Consider the following 27,836-nt stretch of genomic DNA (forward strand, 5'->3'; position numbering starts at 1 on the left):
AAAGTAATATTTACTGTTTATTTTGCAGTTGTTTTTTGATATTTAGTAATTGTGTTATTAAAATGTAATACATGAAATAAAATATTGCATTCTTCAAATATAAGTGTTGTTATTTTGTGGGAGAACAGGTGTGAGAAATGTGTTAGATGTGATTGTGCAAGGTAGATGTTTGTTGGATGTGATAAAATAACTAACACATGGTCATTCAAGCAATCACGATTTGTAATCTCCTCTTGGGCTGGGAACAAATCTTGATAATGCCCTCACAAACATGTGTTATTATTTAAATATACACTTATGAAATAACACAGATATACAAGTGTACAATACAAACAGATATAATTATTATTAAATTTTAAAAATTACATAATATGCAGATTATAATTCCTTTTTTTTTTTTTAATTATTGCTAATTTCTGCTCCCTCATTTTTTGCTGTCATGGCTTTTTCACTGGATGTTGACGATTTAGATAATTTCCTCTTCAGTCTTTTGACCCAACTCTCCTTTTTTGTTGGTTTTATAGCACCGTTCTCGACAGATCCCAATGTATCGCTACTTTGTTTATCATTTGGCTCTTCGTCTTTGCTCTTTTTTGTCTTCTTTTGTTTTCTCTTGATGTGCGAGAAGAAACTATGTGTTTTGGGTGTTGTGTTGTCGATCAACTTTCCTTCAGCTTTAGCTAATTTCTCTTCCTCTTGTTTCACCTGACTCCTTTTCCCTGATTTGTCCTGCTTCTTTGACTTACTCATTTTGCCCTGTTCTTTTTTTAATTGACTTGGTTTGTTTGTTTCTTCATTTGTCTTTTCTGCTTTTGCCTTTGTAGTATTATTCAGTTTATCCTGCATTGTCTGTTTACCCTTCTTCATGTCTGTTTTTGTGTCTGATAACGGAATTTCATTACCATTACTGTGAGGTTTCACACGCTTATTTTTTTGGATCATTCTTTCTTTTAAGTTATAAGATTTATTTGTGTTCTCGCCAGTGTTTACGGATTTCTTCTTTCGTTGCCTCGGGGTCTGTACCGAAGCATCTTGGGTAATGACATCATTACTGTGCCAAGCACTCTGTGGTGTCTGTATTTCCTCTGTAGTCATACTTTGGCATGCATGTTGTATTACAGAAAAACTTTGCTTCTCTAAGCAATCAATAACATTTCTCCTGACTTCTCCAACTGCTCCCTTAGCGTTATCTTCGCATGGATCTAAAGATTCCAGAGAATTGGTGTCAACTTTGTCACTTTTTGTGTCAACTGCTGAGTTCCCCATATCTAATTTGTTGAGAAGTGATAAAATCATATCCAATTTTTTGTCCAACAGTTTAATGTCCTCTGATCCATTGTCCATTGTCATTGGTGGCCCCCTCACTTCTGATTTATTGTTCACTGGTGACCCCATCACATCTGATTTATTGTTCACTGGTGACCCCCTCACTTCTGATTTATTGTTCACTGGTGACCCCATCACTTCTGATTTATTGTTCACTGGTGACACCATCACATCTGATTTATTGTTCACTGGTGACCCCGTCACATCTGATTTATTGCTCACTGGTGACCCAGCTTGCCCAATTTCTTCATAGTACCTCAATACAGCAGATGACGTAACTTCTTTGATATAATGACCAACGTAACTAGAAATGTGAGCCATTTCAGCTTTCACATTTTGTTTCTGTAATTCCTCCTGGGCATATTGTAGCTTAGCACGTGACGTAGCCAAGTTTACAATACTTAAACTAATCATAGCCTCCTCGTCACTCATTTCTATTTTCTTTACCTGACTTGTTCCTTCATATTCAGGACTGAGCAAGGTCAAACCAGCATTGGTGTCATCATATGCTCCCTTGGTCACTTCTGGTTCCCTGGCCTTGCCATACACACTTTTTGCTGACGTTGCCGTGTTCACTGACATTTCATAAAGGTTTGTATTACCTATGTCCTTACTTGCAGTACTCAAAGCTACTGGTGGTATCTGTCTGCTCTTCATCACAACCAAATTATCTGGCTTAGATTCAAGATCAGTGCCCTCATACGTCAAACTTTCATTTTCTTCTTCTTTCATGAAGATGAGCTGAGCTTGGGTGATGGCGTTATCAATGATAACACTGCTCCAAAAGAGCTCCAGATCTGTTGCCTGATTTCTGTAAACAATGAAGATGAGATTGAGAGTTCATTCAGATGCGCAGGTGCGTTTGTTAGTGATTAAACATAATATTTACACATGGAATTGACATTTTTAGATAATTGTAAGTAATCTTATGGTACTTAGGTATCAGCAAAATATTTGAGTTCCTTTAGCTGTAAAAAGCTAGCATGGATGATTTTGAGGCAGATAAAAGAAAAAAAGAAATAAATAATTAAGCTGTATAATTGTACCAATACAATTTCTAAACAATTTGTTCAAAGCCAATGGAGATTGTGTAGACCAAAATTACCCAGTTACAAAAAAACGTTCAAAAATACTAGTAGTATTGACAACGGCTATTAAAAACATCACAAATTTTAATACCAGAAACACCACATATCAACTAATACTACTAGTCACAAGTCATTACTAATTGTAAAATCAGAAAAAAATAATATTCTGTTCATGGTTTGATTAGGGTTAGGGCAAGAAAGAATGAGATCGATTTAAAAGTAAGTATGCTAAAACTAATGCAGTTGATCACAGTCTCTCTGTGAACGCATATAGAGGGACTGTCCGTGGATGTACATACACAGTGATTGCTTACATACGGTGAATAAATATGAATTATTTGACTTACAATGTAACCATTTCAAATGAGATCGTAGACTCAACGTCACTTGTATATCCCGGAATAGTCGCATCTGTGAACGAAGGGACAGACAAACATGAATATACCGCAGTCAACAACGAACATGACACGTTGGCGTGTAACACTACGATCGATTGATGCCAGATATATGGTGTTTTGTTTCCTGGTGTCATCGTCACGCTACTGAGAGAACAAAATTTGTAACGCATCTTTTCCTTTGTTAAGATGTGCGCCATGTTTGTTTTCCTTTTATAATACTTGTCTGAGCGTCATCCGACTGTAGTGTTACAAGTGCCAGTGAGCCACCGTAATGGCATATCATGGAGATCAGACTATCATGCCTTTGTGTCTATGTTAAATCATCAAGTCAATGTCAATCTATAAAATTATCAGCATTATTATAATTTACTGTTTATTTGTGGGCGTATCTTGTACATAGTAATAGTAGCAGCCGCCAATCTTGTCTCCGCGTGATGTGATCATTTCCGTTCGCGCAGTTACGCGGGATTGCGATATCAAGAAGATGTCATTGTCGTGTTTTCACACACTTACCCATATTACAGCTTCAACGACGGAATTGATAAGACAACACACGCAATATGACAGCAATTACAAATCTGTAGTGCAGAAGTGCGATAGAAAGCCACTGATTGTGTACAAACACGCGTTCGAATTGTTCCAAATAATGTTGGCATGGTGCTGTTAAGGTGACTCTCTCACTCCTAACACTGGTGGCGCTTTCACTTGCGTTACATTCGCTGGACACGCAGACAAAATGTGATTCTGCTGAGAGAAAAACGGTGACACGGGTAAACAGGAATATTAAAAATCGCAATACATGGTGTGTTGGCTTTATTACTGATTCTAAACTAGCCAAAGGCTACACTTGCTTAATAAATCGAACCTCACAAACTTGGATAAAAAGACTGATTTTAAATTAGGTGACATCATAGACCCTCTTTTTAGAGGGTCTATGGTGACATAGAAAGTTTGTACGCTTTCCCTTCAAAATAAGCCATATAGCATTATTTGGCAAACCGCAATATGATAAAAGCGGGTCATACGGACGTGAAAAATTGTTTGTCAACGATGTACGCATAATAATCACAACAATAAATATTCGCATTGTGATTTATTCAGCTCATCGTTTATTGGTTATAACTCGTGTATACCTGAATTGATCGTGTTTTAAAGCACATGAGAGTGTGACGTTGTTGGACAACATCGGAAACTGAACAAAACAGAATAGGTGATATATCAAGTATATGTGTAGTACTTTGTGTAATATATCGATGCCTTGTAGAAAAGTTGCATTTAATTAATTAATTTGGCTTGTTCACTAATTTTACTAATTTGTTTATATCTAAATTAATTAGTTTTTGATCTTGGTGATTAGTGATGTTTGTATATCTGAGTGTGTCTGTCGTAACGTCAAAACAACCCCAAGACTGCCGGTTGGTGTTTAACATGGTTAACGAAACATTCTCTAAAATCACATTAAAATGTTGATCGACATTGCTATAAAATGGAACGGGATGTTGAGTCAAATTTTTCAGCTGTTTCTCGTGGATCTTTGTTGAAAGTAGCCTGGCATGTAGGCGTGAGTAGGCCCTCGCCGACCGAACGGCATCAAACCTCACTAACGCCTGACAGGGTTTGGAGCATCGCAGAGGGCGCAGCTCACGCGACTCGTCAGGCTATGTTGAGAGGTGACAATGTGTTTCCGATTATAAAGACCATGCTTAGATTTCAATAATACCTCGAATTGAAATAACAATGCCAGTGTGGTTCCATGTATCTGTGCAAATAATACCATCATTATGCTGTTTTATCATTAACGCCCGTTTTTACACTTGTGAAAATAAACTGATTGTTTAAACTGTTGATTGGATGCGTCATGGTTTGGAATGCTGGTATTTAAAATCATTATATAGCCTAAACAATGGGAACTACATGTACAGAGCTGGTACCCTGTGAGAAAACCTTTAGTTCAGATACGAAATAGAATCATAATACGAGTGCGGAGTTTAATAACAATCTCCAAGTACTGACATCAAACAGCTTTCAACATTATTTTATTCAACATACTAGAAGATCATGCAGTAATCGATTTTATCAAGTTCATGCTTCAACATGGAAAAAACAGTACTAGAATGAAATAATCAACTGCTTCAAATTTTAATACTAATGTAATGTTCACAGAAGTAAACAAATACACAGTTAACGACAGAAACCTTGCTACGTTATAAACGTTTTATAAATATAACTATATCGATCGAAATGGCTGATTGAATTCAATCCAAAAATGGTATTGTGACACCACGAGTTTTCATTAATATTAATGAGTTAATTATTGAGTTAATTCAACAATATCCAATTAACAAGCTCTTCATTTTTTAATAAGGGCGTGGTCGCAGTTGCTATGACACTTCAAATCACCAATTACTAATATATGAAATTGAATGAATTTTTCGTTATGTACAATTTTGAACAATTTTAATTTATTTAAAATGTGGCAAGTGAAATAAAATTTGACAAATATCAGTTAAAATGTTAGAGTGTCACATAACTTACTTGCAATGTTAAGTTTGCCGGAAAAAGGTCAATACCTGATTAGTGATTTGAACTAAGATATCAAAGTACCATATCATCGTCATCATATCTATCTTATCTTGCAAACATGATAATCAGTTGTTGTTATTATTAGTTTCAATCCATATGTCAGAGTTCCATGTGATAAATTGGTCAGGGGTTGCCATATTCGACGTATCCATTATAGATAATAAACGTGACAATCTCAGTAAATTTGTTAGTCATCATTTCGAGCAGTTTGGACGCTTGACGTAATCGATTAACAATCAAAACTGGAAAACTTACCGGAATAACTGCATCGATAGTAGAAGTATTTCGGATTTGGTCTCAGATATTAACCCGTGAGTTTAATGATGTATTGTGCAAGTACCATAGATTAGATTTCCAAACATGTTTTCAATGAGTTTGTGAAACCGTACACACATATGATATTGGAAATGATATTGTAACACCATTCTGAGTTATAATTGGTATTAACATTATACAATTTATGCGCTTTCATAATCAATACGTGGATGGTAGCAATTGTTATTGCATGCATCGTGTAAAAGATAATGCACATGTTGAGTGCACTCGTTTACATATTTGACCGACACGAAGGTCACAGGTCCGAGTGGAGGTCAAATAAGTGAACGAATGAACGATATGAGTCCACTGTCTGACTGCAGGCAACAACAATTGTATCTCCATGATCTGACTTAAAATACGTCAACTACACCTGGAGTTTGTACTGGCCAATCACGTTCAATTGATTGTGTTGGTATGCATGTGTACGAACTTACAATACGTCAATTACACCTGGAGTTTGTACTGGCCAATCACGTTCAACTGATTGTGTTGGTATGCATGTGTACGAACTTACAATACGTCAACTACACCTGGAGTTTGTACTGGCCAATCACGTTCAACTGACTGTGTTGGTATGCATGTGTACGAACTTACAATACGTCAACTACACCTGGAGTTTGTACTGGCCAATCACGTTCAACTGATTGTGTTGGTATGCATGTGTACGAACTTACAATACGTCAACTACACCTGGAGTTTGTACTGGCCAATCACGCTCAACTGATTGTGTTGGTATGTATGTGTACATGCGTTTCGGGATTTGTTTTCGATGTTCACATAATAATATTTTACAAATATGTCACTTGTTATTTGCATAATGTATATATATGACTAAATTTTGAACAAGGTTCAAAAACAGGCGATTGATATCGAACTCCCGATAGATCAAAGGACAAAATGATGGGCTTTGAGCTTTGAGTTGTAAGTTTGAGCCCAAAAAGGGGCGTATTTTCTATATACAGAGGTCACAGACAGTCATTGTCTCTTTAATTGACACGCGATTGTTGACTTTGTACCTAGGTGGCGGGCGTGCATTAGAGTTAGATTATGTTGTAAGGACGTAGACACTCAAATATATTTAAATGAAAAGTTGATTTTTTTATAAATAAGTTTGTGAAGTTCAGCTTTTTGCCTTTCATTGCGTACTCGTGCATTTTATTTTAAAACTATTTTGTTGTCCTTCTTTTGGTATTTGTTTAGTACATGCATCATATACTATAGAACATGTTGAAATAGCTGCATGTAATAGTAGCAGATTTGACTGAATTAACAGAATCTTAATTTAGCTAAATTGTCGACTATCTCCCTGTGAAAATATACTTTCTGTTAAATTAGATACATCTTGGATTAGCGAAAATAACATGCCTATAGTAATTCGTATTGTATGTTATTGTAGTCTTTAGTGATTAACAAATGTTTAAGCATCACTCTTTTGGAAAGTTAAGGGTTGATAATATTAACCGTTCCATAAATGTTCACAAAAGAAGGTAGTTTTGCATGCCCAAGACAGGAAGAGTTTGTTGTCCGTTTCGCTCGTCTTTTGTCATTGTTATTCGTAATGACGAACTTGTGGACATTTTTACCCCCCCCCCCCCAAATCAGCATTTGAACACATGTGCGTCTCTGTAAACTTAATAACATCACTCACCGAGGTTAATTACAAGCATAATTTTGTTTGGCGTATTGACTCAAAATGGCCAACTGACAGCCATGTTAATTGTATTTTCATTAAATACAAATTTTGCATGGGGGTTTTAATAAAATTAAACCAACTGGCAGCTATATTTTGTTTTAGCAACTTTAAATAGCAACTTATTGACAGTCTGTCAATATCACATGATAAAAGTTGTCAACTCAAGTTAAACATGGCTGTGATGGCATTCAAACTAATGGCTTACACAGAGAAGTAAAATATTCATATGCAAATGTGTATTGGCAAACTTACAAAATTAAATATAAAAATAAATTAATAACATATTTACGGACATTGAAAAAATATATTAAAAAGTCTAAACTAGCTTATTTTAATCAGGTTACTAATTTAAGTGAAAAATCAGTGATTGCTATTTTGTAGGAAAAATACACGCACAAACACAACACAAGGTAAAGTCATTTTTATTGCTTTCAGTCAAACATATTACACCACTATGTTTTATCAATCACATATAGGTTTCATCAAGAACCATAACACATATACTGAATCAAAAAAACATACGATTTAATCTTCAAATAATCACATAGTTTGATTTCCAATTGTGACACATACACAATATATAGCACTTTCTCCACTGCAAACCATTTAAAAAATTTTAATAAATCATCAAAAAAAAACAAAATAAAATATATCATATTCTAACTACAGCAGCAATAAATTAACAAGTATTCCTTAAAAAACAGAACATTTTTGCATAATGTTTATCTTATATTTGATTGCCACCAAATAGTAGAATGTTGTCCAATTTATTAGTTTTTCAAAAGTACAAAAATGCATTTTTAAGAAGCATTTGTTAGTGTGGAAATGGAAAATGTCCTTGACCCAAACCAAATGTTTGGTTTATAAATGGAACTATCCTGGCGGTGTTAGGCCAACCAGAACCCCCTCATCAATCAGATTCAGCTGTTATGACCTGTAAAGTCTCTTAAAATACAGGAGTGTGTTAGCAATGTCAATTCAGGGTCATCTAGAAGATTGTCTTGTGGCTTACCAGTACATTAATGGCTATAGAAGCAAAACGAGTATTATTTTATTTAAAAACATGCGCAGACTTAAGCAGTAACTTCTGTACTACAACGCAATCTCTAAACTTAAAAATTATTTTTAGCTGAAAACTGCAAGGAGGGATGGTACCCTGCGCTCTGAGGTGCCCTACCTGTCACAGTAACACAAACTGGACAGAGCAACATGAGGCTTCTAATAACAGCTTCTAAAAACACATACAATCTGAAATCTGTGAAAAAGACACACATAAAAGCATGCATGAAATTAAATTTCATCACATTTTTTTGTGACATGTCAACAATGTCTGTATTACAGCGCTGTAAATACTGCATCTTGATTTTATTGAGGTTTGTACCATGGCTGTCTTGAATTGGTCATGGTTATATGCTATAACCTTGTTAATACATGGTATACAAGATCAAAGTATCAAATACCTGCACCAAATCAACTACAATTTAAGCTATACTTATTCAGTTGATTGGTTGAAATTCACCAATTTGTGACAGTCAAGGAACAAATTAGTTAAATAATGGTCATTGATCATTATGGCACACACATTATTTCTGATTTATATTTCTGGTTTAATATGCCATAATCATCACATGACCATGATTTAATTAGTACGTATATTGCGGTGGTGAATGGACATTTACACTCACACAGTTAACCGAGGAATTTGATTGATCAACAATGTTATTAAAAAAATTCAAAATCCCATTTCCCATTTAAAAGAAAACAATATATACACAGAGGTAAGATCACCAAAAACACAATTATTTTAAACTGTGTTTAATAATCATCTATCTATCTATGAATGCAACCTCTCTCTGTGAAGGCAGTGTTAATTCACACCATACAATTTATGTACAAATTTGGTCAGTAGCTTGTATCCAGGACACTGATAATATTTTTACTTTTTGTCTCCATTTATCAAGTTCACACTAGTTTCAACCAAATTGCCCCTGGCTTGTTGGTCAAGTTCAATCGCCTCAAATAGTGACTTGAAATTACCAGCTCCAAATCCCTGTTATTTATAGATAAAAATAAAACAGTACAGTGGTTAGTATTACCCTAATACCCTCAGAGTGAGTTGATATTTGCACTATCAATGATGTAAACAGCTGCTAGGAATGGGTGGTGAAAATTTTATGAAGCTTTAACACTCCAGTCATAGAGAAGCCGAGGAAAATTTTCACTGCTACATAATTTCATACATTTACACAAAATATACAAAAATTTATCTTTAGCGAAATGGATGTGCTTTACAGTACTGATACCCTCAGTGAGATAGCTATTATTTTAGCATGAACCTAGGTTGGCCGGAAAATCTATTCTATTCTATTCATGATTAAGTGAATGAAAATCTTAAATGTTGAGAAGTAATAAATCAGTGAAAAGGGATTTTTAAACACACCTCTATCAATATTTGAAATTTGCATATTTTGTTGAAAAGACAGCACTAATTAATAATGCATTATAGGATATTTTGGAACATTATAACCCATATCAAATACCAAAACAAATGATTTAAATATGAGATATTGTCAGCCAATAAATGTGTTTGATATCAGCTGATAATTGCTGTAGCTACATAATGAGATGTTGATTGCTTTGTACTCACACTATGGTTGTGTCGTTGGATTATTTCAATAAACAAAGTTGGTCTGTCTTGTACTGGTTTGGAAAATATCTGTAACAAGTAGCCTTCCTCATCAAAATCAACAAGAATATTCAGTTTTCGAAGCTGCAAAAAAAAAATCGTTATTACTAATTAATAATTTTGGGTTTAACACAAATGCTTAATATTATTAATGAACCAGTGCTTGGTGATGTTACAGGGAACGTACATCTGAATTTGAAGTCTGTTGCTGAATCTGTGAAGACTATCAACATGTGTCAATCAAGATAGCAATGGGAGAAATTGTCCAAAATGTTTCAGTGGGTAAAATACAACAGGTTAAAAACAGGCCAAACTAATTGTTAGCATAGTTGTGGGGAAAATTTAGAATGTTTATAAGGGTTAGAATGTTCAGAACGTGTTATAGGACTGAATAGTTGATAATGTAATGAGATAAAATTTGTGTTAAACTTGAGTTAAAAACATCCAGTGCTTCTCAACCAATCAGAATGCTCAATTATGGGACTTTATATCCACTAGATGTTTTGTTTATGAGTGACTCGTTTTCTCAACTCAAAACTTAATTCCTCATGAATTGTTCTAGAATTTTATACTAATCATGAGACAAAGATGCACTGACCAAATTTTACTGTGCCAAGTTTGTACTCTGAGCTAACAACGGTTAATCTGACACACTGCTCATTGAGCTATCTGGAACTCAATGTCGGCAATTAACTGTTGGGATATTTCATTCTACGATTTTTTGAGTTACACTATGAATTTTCACAAATTTTGTGTATACGCCCATCTTCTTTAATTTCAATATGCAAATTGTACAAGAACAATGACCATAGATTCCCCTTCTTATTACAAATTCTGCACTGAATAGTTTACAGGATTTCAAAAGTATGAGAATTTCTGCAAAATATATATCTATAGAAAATTTGTGGGGTTTCAAGACAGATATCTGGGATATAAAGTCCTCACAATAAAATGTCTTGACCTACATCCTTAACTTCTAGTGTCAGACTAATCCAAGAAGAGTCCTCTTAGACTAGCTTTATCCTAAAGACACACGTATTGAAAGCAAAAAATCAAGCCACTGACCATGTAATTTGCGGAATGTAATCAATGTAATAAATTTGGTTGATACTGATGCTCAGTAGCTGTGTACTGTAGTGCATGCTGGGGCAATTAGCAGCATACACAACACAACAGAAAACAGAAAAGTTCTTGGTACACATGTAAGGCCACACTGATTTAATTTTATGGATGACATCCTCTGAAGACCCTAAAACTAATGCGAGAGGGCCAAAAAAAAAAAAAACGGCCAAAAAAAAAAATGCTGCTAATCCCACAGGATTACGGAGCTTGGACTTCGGCCAAGGAGCTTCTGCTGCTTTCGTTGCAGTTTTGTCGACTTCAATGCGGACAAAGTAAACGGAACTGATTTGTCGCCTGACCGACTTTTAGGCCACCATACACCTCCACTCCTCTCCCATTTCTCTCATTGCAGAAGAAACGCGGGACAGCCACTCTGGACAATATGTTCTCAAAGTTGTCTGGGCGAAACTCGCTTGCCGCTACCGACCTCTCGTATAGCTGTGTAAACGTCTCCCTTGCCAACGTCAATTGCGTACCAGTCTACAAAAATCCCTCCGTTTCACCTCTGAACTTTTATGCTCACGTATTTTGGTGGTGTGGTCGCCATGTTGGATCATTTATGGCAAAATTTGCATGTTTTGAGGCAATCTCTTTCATATAGGTCTTTGCGCTTTACGTAACGCGCATCTAACTGTGCGGAGTTTGGTTTTGAGGTAGTCCAAAACGAGTTTTACGACAAGTCGGCGCTTTGCGCCAATATGAGTCGGCAAGTTCCGGACAGAAAACCAATCTGTGGAGACTCGTCGTCGGAGATTTTTTTTTTTTTTTTTTGAGTACAGGCGAAAACTAATGCACGCGCGGATGTCATCCATAAAATTAAATCGGTGTAGCCTAATACAGTTACCAATACATAGTTACAGATACTGTCTTCATGTTTTCACCGTGTCATATGTCAGAATCAGCATTTTCTATACACCAACACACTGTGAAGTCATATGTTTACATTTTTGCCAAATAGCATGTGAATGTGTGAATATAAAATGTAAACAATTGTGATAGCCTATATCCATGTGCTTTATACAAGTAATAAATACAGCCAAGACAGACAGACAATGCACTACCCTTGGCTGGCATGCATGGCAAGCATTCCCCAGTCAGCATGTATGATTAACCACAGCTGAACAAGCACTAATTAATACATTTTCCCACTCACCACATCCATATCTTCAATAATCTTTGTTTTTGAATGATTTAGACGTTCTTTCAAGTTTTCATAGTAGCTGTCAGGGATGACTAAAAATGGTGTTCCACGTTCTTTTAAATTTCCCACCGATTTAATGATGTCAGACGTATTTAATGCAATATGTTGTACTCCAGCTCCACCATAATATTCCACATATTCCTGCAAAATATAAACAAAGCTGTAAGGAATGCATACCGGATAAAGTTTGCAAGTTTGGGTTCATTTTCTGAACTTTTCAAGCTCTTGACGAAATGAATTTGTGTTGTAAAATAGCTGTGTTGAGTTCAACGTTTGCTCATACATGATAAAAATAGGTTACACAGTAGTTACGTAATTGGTACTGACATTGGAGTTTAAACTGAATCATATGTAAAGGTGGTATGTGTTGGAGGGTTCACTAGACTTTCACTTTAGTATAACATCATACCCATTGCAGAGCAAGCCATGATTTACCGGTAGTATAGCCCCCCCCCCCCATAAACTGAATAACTGTATGCGCTTTCTAACATGGTACATTGTGGGCTTGGATTAAGTGTGAGATGCTGTCAAAGAAATAAACAAATAGAATGAAGGCTTTAAATTTTGAAAATAAAATGGCCACCATTTAACCATCTTGAATTGGACATCAAATGAACGAGACATGATGAGTGGTCCATGTTTGACATTTGAACATGATTGAGCTAGACAAGCCAAGATATATAGGTACGATAGTATGCTTCATTTTCAATCCAAAACTAATCAGACCATCATAATCGCCTCCAAGCACTTATTTACCAATTCTTTTTTGAAATGCAATAATTGTATTGTGATACAGATGAAAAATTGGTTATTATGCAAATTAGGTAATTATTATCCATGGATTCCAACCTACAAATTAATTAGGTCTGTGTGCATTGTCCTAGAACATCTAGACACACACACACACACACACACAGCAACTCCCATTTTGTGCTTCTCATACAGAAGTAAAACAAGCAGCCTATCGGCTGAGATAGCTCCGCTGTTAGCAATGCACATTTCAATTAAAGAACTGAAGACATCATTAGAAAATGAACAATATGAATAGTATCAAAGCAATCGGACTTACAGTTTTCAACAAGAAGTCGAAAATATCACTTTTTACCAAAAATGACAAAAATATTCACCAAAATTAGAGAACTGAAGATATCATCACAAAATGAACAAATCTGAAAAAGGTCTACATGTAGTATCTATATATGTAATATCAAAGCAATTGAACTTTTGGTTTTTAACAAGAAGTCGAAAATATCACTTTTTACCAAAAATTACAAAAATATTCACCAAAATTAGAGAATTGAAGATATCATCACGAAATGAACAAATCTGAGAGAGGTCCACATGTAGTACCTATATATGTAGTATCAAAGCAATTAGACTTGCGGTTTTTAACAGGAAGTCGAAAATATCACTTTTTACCAAAAATGACAAAAATATTCACCAAAATTAGAGAATTAAAGATATCATTACAAAATGAACAAATCTGAGAGAGGTCCACATGTAGTACCTATATATGTAATATCAAAGCAATTGCACTTGCGGTTTTTAACAAGAAGTCGAAAATATCACTTTTTACCAAAAATATTCACCAAAATTAGAGAATTGAAGATATCAACATGAAATGAACAAACCTAAGAGAGGTCTACCCAAGGTACATATACACCAAGTATCAAAGCATTCAGGCTTGTAGTTTTCAAGAAGAAGTTGAAAAAGTAAAACATTGACATGGATGACGACGACGGACAATCACTCATATGATAAGCTCCGCTCGACAAACTCGACAGCGGAGCTAAAAAAGGTTTGAGTATCGCAAGTTGAAAATCCAGTCCATGACAATTTCTCTTGTATATATGTAGAATGCAGACAAAAAAAGTTATTATGCCATGGTGTATCAGTACTGACCTCGGCTTTTATGGAGTCCTAAATATAGATTGGAATGTCAGTTTTATTATGTGTCCTAGAACTTAGCATTAAAAATACTGACATAAAACCACAGGAAGTACTAAAACAAGTCATACGCTAGAATGATATGAATCAGTTGATGCATGAACATTGTAAGGGGTCAACCATTTCAAATCATTGGAGGGAGTTAGCTGGATGAGTGACCAGTGCAATTTTTTCCTGTTACGTCTTAATCTGTACATTTTTTTTATGTGCAAACATGTTATTCCCTTGCAACATCATACATGGATTTTTTTTCCTTGTTGTCCAGCTGGCAATTTGTTTTTGCAACAAAATTTTCAGACACCCCCCACTATTTCAAATGGTAAACTCCTAATTTGAACCACAACCTCAGCAAGTCAACCTTGACTACAAACTGACCTTAACCTTTTGAACACAAAATTCAACTTTTAAAACCATTCACAAAATGAAAATTGAAAATATGTCCATTAGGCAAAATGTTGCAACAAATTGTTGGCGAGAATAATGTCATTCAAATTCTTACTGCCCAACTTGTGTAGTTTGCCATTATTGCCATTATCTCATGTACATCTCAACTATGGTACAAGATGACAACGACAGAGACTAAATGTCAAATATGACGCAATCTTGAGAGACTAACCTCTTTCTGACAATTTTGTGTCATTTACCACAATAGTGTGCATATTTTATGGTCTCCATTACATGACTGATTTCAACAAAATGGCACCTACTCAACCCTGGTCACAAAGAAAAGTTAAAGATCACAGCAATTGTTGATTTAAACTTTATGGAAATAAAGCAATATACATTGTATCTTATTTCTAAAATGAAGTATTTAGCTCCATAATTAGAATTTTTGCTTAATACCAATGTATAAATGAGATACCAATAGAAATCAAAGAAAGCTTAGAAAGAACTCCCATGTGCTGAGAGTATTGGAAACACATTAAATATAATTCGAAATTACTTAGCTGAAAACTAATTATGCAAATCAGAAAATTAATATGACCAGATTTGAGTGTAAAACTAATGAGGTCTGCGCAATGTAACAGAAAATATATGTCTCCAAGTTTAATTGAAATGTGATTAGAACCAAAAAATTATGAATTATTATGCTTATTAGGGAATTAATATGAACAGATTTTTACCCCAAACTAATTAGGTTTGTACATTGTCCTAGAGCATCTTTGTACTAAGTTTCATTGAAATGGAATAATTAGTACCATGAAAACTCCAAAATTTCGACCCCTCTAAAAATTCGAACGCCTATTTATTTGCCGGGTTTCGGTGTTTTATTTACCTCCAAATTTTCGACTCCACTAAAAATTGCCGACTCCTTTTTATTCGAAAATTTCGATCAGTTTTAGTTTTCCCCCAAACGAAAAAAAACCCGATGTGAGCATTCAAACGGGACTTTCCTCGAAGGCATGAATCCGGGTTTCTGATTGACTGAGAGATTTTTATTTTATTGGTAACGAAAATATATTCTAAATAAACGAAGTTTCAAATAAAAACGAACACAAAAATCTCGGCATGCTGCGTTTCTGAATTGTTGATTATTACTGTACTCAGTAGTGATTATAATAATGTACACAAAATAAATTTGTTGAATGGTTATGAAATACAAATAAAAGTCAACTTAGTTTCATCGTAAGCGAATGATTCCGGTCTCGTATAAACGTTTGATGCTGTAAGATATCCGCCATGTTCTCTTAGGTCAAATAGGTCAAATCGCTAATTAACCAATCAAAAAGCTGGATGATGCCAACGTGTTCAAATTACCATAGCTTATTTAAATATGTTAATGTTATTGAACGCAATGCGGAAGAGATTGATGTTGTAGTACGATATTTTGGCTTGGATTTTGATGCGAAAACGGCATGATTTTTTTTAAATAAAAAAATTTGTTGTTTTTAAAAAATAAACTGGTCATCTGAAGAATAATTTAACATTGTTCACAGTGATAACAGCTCATTCTCGAAAGGAAGCTTACCCGCTCACGCTAGTCACGATAAAAATCATACATGTGTACTCTTGAATAGACAGACGTCAATGACTACGGTAAAACTTACTATATTTTAGCCGGCAGGATTGATTGAAATGTCCGAAAAATGACGCCAAAATACACCTTAAAAGTCCCATTTTATTTTCTTAAATCCCATTTTATTTTTTAATCCAAGGGCGAATTTACGGCAGAATTTGGTCCCTCAAATAAGGGACACGTGAGCTTTGATTCTAACCGGATACATTGCACTGGGTCGGGAAGATAGTTTGCTAAACTTCCATGTATCTTTTGTCCAATGGGTACCTGTACTTCGAACATTCGCAAGTTTTCCTAGGTAGTGCGAGACAGCTTTGTCTTTTGACCTATTAGTTTTGTGCTGACCTCTTCTCCGCGTCTTGATGTTTTGTTTTGCTTGTCATAATACTCACTGATTGATGACTTTGTTTAGATTTTGAGTTACAACTCGGCCACGACCTTTGCTTTTACCGTGAAACATGAGGAAGTTTACGTCAATTGACGGACATTGCATTTTTTAAAAACTAATGAAGCACACTGTCTATCATCCCCATTTTTTTCATTTGCTGATTTCTATTCTGAAAAATTCGACCGTCCGAAAATGCACCTTAATTTTGACTCTAAAAACACGTCACATTTCTAACACCAATTATTTAAAACCGGTCGAAATTTTGGAGTTTTTACGGTACTTTAGATATCAGTGTGAAAGCTTAAAATTGGTTAATTATGCAAATTAGGTAATTAATATGTACAGATTTTAACCCACAATTCTTCAGGTCTGTCTATTGTCCTACAGCATCCATGTACATTCATTGATATGTGATGTATAGTACCTGAGATATCAGTGTGAAAGTTGGTTAATTATGCAAATTAGGTGATTAATATGCACAAATATTTACTGGAAACTAATTGGGTCTGCATAATTCTAGATTCATTGAAATGTGATGATTAGTACTTTAGATATCAGTAGAAAAGCTGAAAATTAATTATGCAAATTAGGTAATTAATATGCACAATTATTTACCCTAAAACTAATCAGGTCTCTGCATAGTCCTAAAGGATCTATGTACCAAGTTTCATTGAAATGCGATGATTAGTACTTGAGATACCCGTGGAAAAGCTAAAAATTAACTAATTATGCAAATTAGGTGATTAATATGCACAAATATTTATCGAAAACAATCAATCTCTGCATAGTCCTTGAGTATGTAAGTACCAAGTTTCATTGAAATGTAATGCTAACTACTTATATCAAATGCTGAAAATTAATTAATTATGCAAATTAGGTAATTAATATGTACTGATATTACCATAAAAACTATCAGGTCTGTGCAGTGTCGTATGACATCTATGTACCAAGTTTCATTGAAATGTGATGATTAGTACTTGAGATATCAGTGGAAAAACCGAAAATTGACTAATCATTATGCAAATTAGGTAATTAGTATCCACGGATTATTACCAAAAACTAATCAAAACCTAGCATTAGTTCAGAGCATCTATGTACCAAGTTTCATCAAAATCCAATGAGTGGTTGTTTAGATATCAGTGGAACAGTCATGGAACCACTAAAAAATAGCTAATTATCATGCAAATTAGGTAATTAATATGCACGGATTTTTACCAAAAATTAATCAAATCTGCGCATTGGCCCAGAGCATCTATGCACCAAGTTTCATCAAAAACCGATGTATGGTTCTTGAGATAGCAGTGGAACAGTCGGACACACATACACACATACACACACATACACACATACACACATACAGACACACATACAGACACACTAACTGCAAAGACTCCCATTTTGTGCTTCGCACATGGGAGTCAAAAATCGTACCCACTGAATTACCAATAATTTTGTTGAATTCTCGAGGCGGAGCTACATCACAGAATGTTTTACGTTGCCAAGATGCATACCACTGTATCATGCATTTCTACCAGTTCTATGCAAGCTGCTGTAAAACGCAGGTCGAAGAGCCAATGAAAACAACACAAACTCAACTTTGAAGTAATCCTGAGCAACCAAATTAATACATGTTGCACAACTAGAGGTAATGTTGTTACACTGTTTAGGGGAGTCACAACAACTATCCTATAGCCTTTGTTTTTACCATAATGATTTCCAGGTGGTGAAAATGCCCAGATGTTCGTCCCCAGAATACATCAAATATGTTGTCAAAAGGAATTCAAATGAAGTTTGCCTGAGCTGAAAAAGATGTTGAGTTTCTAAGCTTACAGATTATCTGTCAACATACCTGAATCTGACTTTTTCTTTTTCCTGGAGCAGGTTCATTAATTGGCATTTTGATTGTTTCTTCATAATTGGTGACAACAATAGAACGCAGTGAACTGTATTCAGTGTGAATTACTGAGTCATCAACAGACCAGAACCTATGGAACATTAAATTCTTCTCATACCTGTAAGGAAGCACAATGTTGTGAGGAATAACCCACCAACACAACTGTGGATAAAAAACAACCTAACAAGCAGTATTGCAATGGAACTCACTGTTTTGCTAACAAATCACATGTAGCTATTTCAATGTGTATACAGTACTCAAAGGTATGCAATAATAAGACTGTTTCGTAATAAGACTATTTGAAAGCATCAAGATGTGTATGATAATTGGTACATTACAATAACTAGTAAATCAGGATATGTAAAATAGAAGATGAATGTATATTGTACATACCACTCTGCTACGCTTTCCATTTCATTGTTTGGCTGGTTACCAACTATGTGATCAATAAACTTGAGATCAATCTCGGGCCTATTAGATGAAAGACACATGAATTAATTTGAGTTGCTGTATTTTTACCTAATTTTTTTGTAATTTCTTCATGAGTAGGTGATCTGATATGGTAGAATACAAACCAAAATGATTAAATAGCCTGAAACAGAAAACTTACAATTTAGGAAGAAGTTTATCAGGAACTCCAATCGGCGGTTTGTACCCAGGAAGAAACAATCCTTTGTACTGGGCTTTCTCCACAAATAGATGTGTTGTGTCACCATACTAGTCAATAAAATGGGAAGAATATTGATTAGTTTTTCACCAGATCAGCGCAGCAACTGCCATAAGTCCATTGGAAATCCTTTAGGGGGGGGGGGGCATTTTTCTACTTATAGAAATATGTTTTGTTTATTCAATAGCTCACTTTTTCACATGCATTTCAAATAATTACTTTCAGCAGTCAAATATGAACAAACATAAATATGAAACAAATACATATGTCTGACACTCTTTAAAACTAATTTGAATTTTTTCCTGTGACATTTTTTGATACCATTTTTGTGCCGAGGCTGTCAACGCAGGCCTACCATGCTTACAAAGAACAGTGACAATGAAGTTTCAAAAAAACATTAAAAAATGTGTAAATCCTGATTACAAGCTGTTGAGAGTTCAAACAAACAATGTTTGCAGCAATTCAAATCTGTAAATGTCCTTTAATGTTTTGACTGAATCAGTGTCCTTGTGAATCAAAAGCAAGGTATTACGGTAAATGCTGAACAAGAGATAAAATCCTTCATTCAACTAAATTCAACCAGCTGACACGTTTATTGTCATGAAAAACTGACAAAAAAGAATGACCTAGGGAGTCAGGGATAAAATTCTCCAGCACATAAAGATGGCACCCTAGCTAGAGTCGATTATTGCTGAAATGAATCATAAAGACATTGTTCTAAACTGAATTTATTGTTACTTACACTGTATTTCGATCATGAATGAAATATTTGGTAGCTTTTAGATCTTTTTCTTGTGTGGCAAGTATAGTTAAAATTTTACATTTGTACTTATTTAGTTATTACGTGGTTTGTTTGATAATTTTTCAAGCTGCAACATTGTAACCTAAACCATGCATATAATTTTTTTGATTATGGTGGATTGTTGTTCAAATATTGATTTGCGTCATTCAAAGAAAATCAGGACAAGTTTGTTTTGCTCAGACTTGTAATCTTCATTGATCCTTCGGCTTCAAAGATTATTTAGAATAAATTCCTACACTGACTAGACAAATTGTTGGAAAAAATTTGAAATTATTTTATTTAAATTATTGATCCATATGATGCACTCCTTTTGATGTGTTTTCCTATTAAACTGCAAGACAGAGACCTATTTTTATAAATTTAGTACACCTAGGCTGGCATGAGTCATGAAGCCATTTACAATTAATGACAAGAAATGGAAATGTGGAATTTTGTCACACTACCCCTAGATCAAGTATGGTAGTGAAATGAAAGTGGTGTAAATACAATACACAGCACTAAACTGTATGATAGTGTGATAATATTCCATACCTGGTAAACACAATTTCTAGTTGGCAAAAAATATCACAAAACTAAGGAAGTGCTGTATTGTAGTTACACTCAAGTCATTACACATCAATTTGATCACCAAAAAAAGCACAAAAATATCACATAGCAAGTGTAGTAAAATTCTGGGTTCAACTACTTGTTAGAAAAAACATGTTAATGGATTAACTTGATTTCAACTTGAGTTACCCAGGTAGTTTTATAGCTCAGTCAAAAGCCTGGACACAACTGTGAGTTCTGTGTTAAGCCCCAAGATGAGACAAGCTCTCTACAGTTGAATGTATAGGACTACAATGTACAGTAGCCTGACATGTAGGTGTGAGGAGGCCTTCACTGGCCTAACAACATCACCTTACTGATGCCTGACATGTAGGTGTGAGGAGGCCTTCACTGGCCTAACAACATCACCTTACTGATGCCTGACATGTAGGTGTGAGGAGGCCTTCACTGGCCTAACAACATCACCTTACTGATGCCTGACAGAATAGTGTCTTGTCGGCAAGATCAATACTGCGAAATCAAAAGTTCACGCCTTCTTGCAATGAATATTCATTTTGGTGGTCATGGTTACATCAAAGCCGTGTTTGCATTGACGACAAAACTCACAGACTGTTGAGTTGATAAACATTGGGCAGAAATGTGCCAACACCTTATCACACATTATGTCAACAAACAGATAAACTCTGCCGTGAATGGTTACTCTTTGATGGCTGTCACTATCTGACGTTCCTGCAATTTGATTGGTACCGACAAAAAATCGTTAGGGGAAATGAAAAACTACATCATTCTGTCAAGCGCGTGTTGGGTTTGGAGCACTGTGGAGGGCACAACTCACACAACCTCGTCAGGCTACAATGTACAGAAGATGTGATTAACCAAAGCAATGTGACACTCAGCACATGAACAAAACAAACAAAAAAGATTAATTTACTTACTGTGGCAACTAAAGCAAATTTTACAGAACCATGCTCATCAGACTCTTCCCAACAATCTCTGATTACTTTTCCGCCTTTCTCTTTAGTTTTCTAAGAACAGTGGAATCAAATTATTGCTTATTCATTATCATCACCGTACAGTACCCCAAGGAATATTAAACATTACATGTTTTCATTCATATTGAATTTACCTCAACAAGAGCACCACAATCTTCCACACTAAATGCAATATCTTTTACACCATCTCCATGCTGCACCAAATGTTCACCCATTTCTGAAATACATCAATCAAAAGAACATCACTAAAATGACAGTTCTTGTCCAGTATTTGAGAGTCACTTATATCTGTGGAATTATTACAAGTTGACAGTGGTAATTTTTTTTCCACTGCAACATTCTGTGTTATGCATGAGACGCGTAAAAAGAGGACAAACAAAGGTCACAGCATTATAGCGGCATCAAAACAATGCAAGAGATTTGACAAACACAAAACTATTTTTTTTGCATTTCCATGTTTTTTATTAAAGTGCTGTACACATTTGATTAAGGTAAAGCTTCATGAAGTTATCTCAATCTCATATTCTTCTTTGAAAGATAAAAATTTTGACATTGAACTATAAAACAAGCAGCCTGTTGGCTGAGATAGCTCCGCTGTTAGCAATGCACATTTCAATTAAAGAACAGAAGATATCATTAGAAAATGAAGAATATGTATAGTATCAAAGCAATGGGACTTGCTGTTTTCAGCAAGAATTCAAAAATATCACTTTTTACCAAAAATGACAAAAATAATCATCAAAATTAAGTAATTGAAGATATCACCACGAAATTAAAAAATCTGAGAGAGGTCCACATGTAGTACCTATATATGTAATATCAAATATAACAGAGGTCTACCCAAGGTACATATACACCAAGTATCAATGGATGGATGGAATGTAATATAACAAACTACACTAGCATTTAAACACTAACACTTACAACTAAAAGCTTACAATTGAATACATGTCATAAAGCATGTAAATACATGTCTGATTGACATAATATTCCAAGTAAAATACTGATAACTTAGGCGTGACAATTCACTGGTGTTAAAATCATCTATTGTGTATGAATCAACAGCTGTAAGGATTTGGTATGGAATGACCAGATTCACCCTGATTGACCAATGGCATTGGACTATCAGTGACAGTGGTTACTGTAGTAACTAAACAATGCACATGCTGATATAAATAGAATAATGCAAGGTATGACAATATGGGAAAACAATTACAATAGTGAGTAAAGAAAAATGCTGCAAGATGCATGTACACATAATTGAATGCATATTATAGTATAATATAAAAGATTTAACTCGAGGTTTTTATATTTGTAGGGTTGACCGTTCATTCTCCATTTGCCAGCAACAAATGAGAGTTTTTTTATGTCTTTCTTGTATAGTTCTTTGACCTTAGTGCTAAATCTTCATGTGCATATTTCTAAGGCATTGATTGCCAATAACTCAGGTCTCTAATACAATAACTGTCTACCACTGATAATAGATATTTATTCACAGAATTAAAACAGTGAGCATCTTGACCTAATATGGCCATCATCCCATTGATCTTTCTAATTTAAACCTTTCTAAGATCTATGATTCTAATAACTAAAGAAACAAGAACTAGCTGGATTAAATGAGAGTTAAGTCCCAGTTTCCCAAAACTTACCTCTGTTTCCTGGTCCCAAAGCTGATTTGAAGACAAATATGATCTAGAAGGGAATAAAACATTGACATTTTAGCTACAAATCAATATTAATAAACTGATATTTTTCAATATTTGTTTAGGATGTAAATAGATAAAAGAAATACATTTTTATTAAAACGTAATTATTAATATTATAAATATGTGAATTACAACAAACAACTCGCTGATGGCTTCAAGAACACAAATAACAGCCACTACTGAAATGTTATTCATGATTTGTGATCCTCTCAATAGGTAAACCAGAATTGTGTAACTGAAAAACAAATATTAAAGTCAATTCAAAGAAATGTACATAGGATAAGTTTATTAAGTATTGTATACTTTCACCCTGATTAATTGATTTAAATATTGTAACTAAATAATGATTGTTTCAATAACCAACGATAATTTGTCATAATAAAGTAGAACATTATCAGTAATATTGTTCTCATTAAATGTTAAACTTACATCTCCTTGTCTGACAGCATGTGCCACAACGGTTCGGCTTCCAGTTTCCAATCCCATATAAGCGAACGGTTCAAAGCCAAACCTAGTGCAGTAAAACGATGCTGCCTGGAATCATAATATTATATTATAATACATATATATATTATTGAGTACAGTATTTTTAGCTGTTGAGTGAAATATGAGCACATGTCAAAAACATTAATAAGTCAGCCCTATACAATAGGGTAGCATTCAGATTGGGCTAACGGAATTAGGAGCAGAATTTTAATGGAAAAACCATGTACATATTATTAAAACAGGGAACTTCCGAAGGGTCGCCACCTACGCACATATGGAAATAGAGTCCTAAGCAATGCAACACATGCTAAAAACGTAAAATGATAATGCTTGTTTGTAAACAACGACATGTCATGGCAGTCTGCCGCACGAGCAGGTGACGACTTCCTCGATTTAATATAAATTTTGGGAGATTACATTTTTCCCATACACCTTCAGCAGTGTAATAATAATTCAGTCTTCCATAAACAGACAACCTCCTTATTCCGAAGTTTTTTTATTTATCACAAAATAAAATGTTCACTTAAGATTAAATTTGGCCTTATTCTAGAAACTTGTGTTAACCCAGGTTGATCATGGGACAAAAAATTATGCAAATTTGTGTAGAAAGGGCTAATTATAACTTTATTGCATCTTTAGAAATACAATGCAACTTGCATAGTATCTACTATCTACTTTTCATACACAAAGTTTGAAGTTTGAGTGAGAACTACACTGTTACAATCAGGGTACATCAGATAATATACATTCCCTATCAACTGCATAAAGCCCCTCAATGCAGTGTAGTACAACTACAATCTGTTTAATTTTATCAGACTGACCTCCTTCAAACACTATCTAACAAATGAGATTTGTAAATGAGAACTATGATATTTTTAGATTTTAATCTTTTACACAAGGTATGTTATCAAGTGAATTATGTCATGCTAACATTGGGTTAATGCGATAAGGATATGAAAAAGAAAATTGGGGTCAAGATTTACATTTTTGCATTGGTTTCTATGGTGAAATATAATCCCCTACATGTAAATATTCAACTAATTTACAGCCTGGTTCATAAAAGATAAAGGCATCTCAAAATTGTGTACAACTCTTAAATACAATTGCAACAGTTGCAGGTTGACCCATTGTGTGACAGTTAATATTGACCCATAATCCCTTGGTATCCAATTACCTAGATCATAAAGGTACCTCTATGCCTTGATATACCAAATTTTCACTTTATAGTGAAATTCAGGTTAACTTTGAAACATTGAATTCAATCTGAAATGCTCCCCATGTTATTAGTGTTAAAATATTGTTCAAAGATCAATCCTTCTTGGGATGCGTTACATTCCTTTGCTCTATTTAGAATTATGTGTACACCATATATTTTAGCTAAATAATACTGATCCAAGTAGATTTGCATACAGTCTATTTGTTTTTTGGTGGTTTTTTTTCAATAAAATAGAATATTATTTCAGTGTATAAATGGTGAATACCAGGTTGCTACGAAAAGGCAAAACAAAACAAACAAGACTTGCTATTAATATTAATGAGCATTTCAATGACATCACAAATTGGCCAAGAAATGAGGTACAAAGACATGAATTGGTATGATTCAATGTCCAAATTTAGTTTAGTTTAGTTTAGTTTAGTTTAGAAATTGACCATTCATATCAAACCCTTGATGAGATGACAGGATTTAAGGTTTATTTTTTAAACGAGGTTTGTATAAAATTTGTTTTTGTTTTTCTGCTATCAATTTAAAATTCTTTATAATATTGTGAAATTTGTATGCACATTTTAATAAAAATTGGGTAAAATACCAAACTTTCTTCTCATGGTGAGATTGTTTACAGACTTTGTTACATAACTGTTCAAATTGTTCATCCATGGCACAGTCCCTGTGCCCATGGTAACATCTGCACCACTATTGTCTATCTTTGGGGTTGTAGGAAGGGTTTCTATGAAGTCTAAAATCAACAAAGTCACAGCATTGTTTATTTTAGGCATTATAAATAATGATAAACAAGACTGAAATTTGAATAATACAGAACACAGCAGGGTTGACCTTCAGTGGAAGTCCTACTGTCCAGTGCTACAACAGATTCTTTCATTTTTTTTCCCAAATGAAGCACATTTTACAAAACAATTTCAATATAGTTACATTTCTGATATATTTATGAATATGACTATGCATAGTTCACCTTGATTCAGAGCCTATTGATTAGAATTGGGGAATTCATGAAAGAAACTTACCCTCACTAGAAGCTAATCTACAAGAATCTGAAGAGATTACCCAAAATGTTCAAAATGACTAATTTTCACTAATTTCGTTGATTTACCATTCTAGGCATATTCAGTGGGTTTTAAATTCACAGTTTTATCATTTAGATAATGTGTTCTAATCTATGCTAAATTATACATATTCATTGGGTTTTAATTTAGAGCATTTCTCAGTCAGAAAAATAAGCAAAATTAAAACCATGTGAATAATTATATGTGTACTTTGTTTTTGTATTTATCACCACAAAATGAATTAAGTAAATAATAGTAAATAAATATATAACAATACATATGCATGAACAACATTCTGTTTAAATAAAATGAAAGCTGCAAATGCTACACTAATCTGAACAAAGGTGTACATGTGCCCTTTATTGATCATCAAAGCAATTGTATAGCGACAATGTCTACTGCATGGGATTGTAAACAAAGCAGAAAGCATGTAACCAAACCCCCAATTGACCCCTCAACACGCCCATGGCTACAGCCAATCAGAAAAGGGAACGTTCGTTTGGATCAAATTAGGTCGGGTATGTATCAGCACGTACAACAAAAAAGCAAAGCCTACTGGAAACTCCAAACCTCATAAATGGCAGCCACGTCTAAACTTAAACACTTACCTGCTTCGCATTTCCAACCCAAAACGTTATGTGGTCGAAATTAAGAAATTTACCATTTTCCGGCTGAAAATAAAAAATAAATAAAATCAATGATGCGAGAACGGTTTGCAGTTTCACCAAGACTACCGGTGACGGCCACAATAGAATTTACATGCAAAAAGCCCCGTGGTCGTGACGCACTAACTAAAGTGGTCTTCCGCACCTATATTAACCGTGGTTTCGTCTTTCCAGGGTTATATTGTGACGATATAACTCCGGAGCAACGTAATCACGGCTACTATCAGTCCTAGCTGCGATTCTGTAGCTCACTAGTGCGACAGACATATAATTTTAAACTTTTGCTTATCTGTTTGAAACTGAAAATCGCAATATCGGAGCTCGTTTAGTTATTAGTACCTCCACCTATTTTGTGGATCCTTCGCCTCTCTCCATAATATGGAGAGGATCGAAGAACCCTCAAAATAAGACTAGTAAGCCATGTTAGTACGTCCATGGCTATACCATGGCCACGAAGTGGAATGACAACAACTACTATTAAATTGCAACGATATGTAGAGCTAAACTGTTATGATAATATTCATGAACTACACGAGTTATTATATAAACACGGAGCTAGTCTAGAAAAACGTCAGAGCAAGAATCGAATTATTTTACCTTCGGTCCCTTATCCGTGTATGTCGTCTGCAACAAAACAAATTAAGACGAGTTTGGATCATCGTAGTTTGATGTACAATGTGTTAATGATATTTTTCGAAAAAAAATCAACAAAATGCAGCTGACACCATTTCAATACCTACCATTTTGTAATTTGAGAAACACGCAGTTGTTTTACGAACACTCCCGACTTTACCGCACGGCACGCTGTCTTGTTGTGAAATGACATTATGACTGAGTACGTCCGTCAATTTATGCGCTAAAATTCCAAACAACGAGCTCGGTGATTGGCTAGACCCTGAAACACTTAATTTGTGTTAGAGGCGCTGCCTTACCCGGGTATATTGCATTTTGACAGCAAAAACTGATGAATACAATTATATTATATTAACATATGCATCCGAAAATAACATGATCGTATAGCGTTGTTTTAT

General features: G+C 34.6%; 1 protein-coding gene and 1 long non-coding RNA gene across 2 annotated transcripts; both read right to left on the reverse strand.

Moving 5' to 3' along the window:
• Window positions 1-2,055: 2,055 nt before the first annotated feature.
• On the reverse strand, window positions 2,056-3,482 carry LOC146733609 (uncharacterized). The gene is made up of 3 exons (XR_014926631.1): window positions 3,326-3,482; window positions 2,762-2,825; window positions 2,056-2,137 (listed from the first exon to the last, which is right to left on the reverse strand). It is a non-coding gene; the product is annotated as an uncharacterized LOC146733609 (long non-coding RNA).
• A 5,857-nt stretch (window positions 3,483-9,339) lies between these two features.
• LOC100372376 (4-hydroxyphenylpyruvate dioxygenase a-like) lies at window positions 9,340-27,625 on the reverse strand. The gene is made up of 13 exons (XM_002736015.4): window positions 27,546-27,625; window positions 27,403-27,429; window positions 26,749-26,811; window positions 23,804-23,908; window positions 23,318-23,360; window positions 21,803-21,885; window positions 21,612-21,701; window positions 19,272-19,378; window positions 19,055-19,132; window positions 18,617-18,779; window positions 12,368-12,556; window positions 10,054-10,176; window positions 9,340-9,456 (listed from the first exon to the last, which is right to left on the reverse strand). Exons 1-13 carry the CDS (start codon window positions 27,546-27,548, stop codon window positions 9,343-9,345), a joined length of 1,188 nt encoding a protein of 395 aa, XP_002736061.1. The 5' UTR covers window positions 27,549-27,625; the 3' UTR covers window positions 9,340-9,342.
• Window positions 27,626-27,836: the final 211 nt, after the last annotated feature.

Source organism: Saccoglossus kowalevskii, chromosome 16, assembly GCF_978046115.1.
Source record: "Saccoglossus kowalevskii chromosome 16, keSacKowa6.1, whole genome shotgun sequence".
Taxonomy (NCBI): Eukaryota; Metazoa; Hemichordata; class Enteropneusta; family Harrimaniidae; genus Saccoglossus; species Saccoglossus kowalevskii.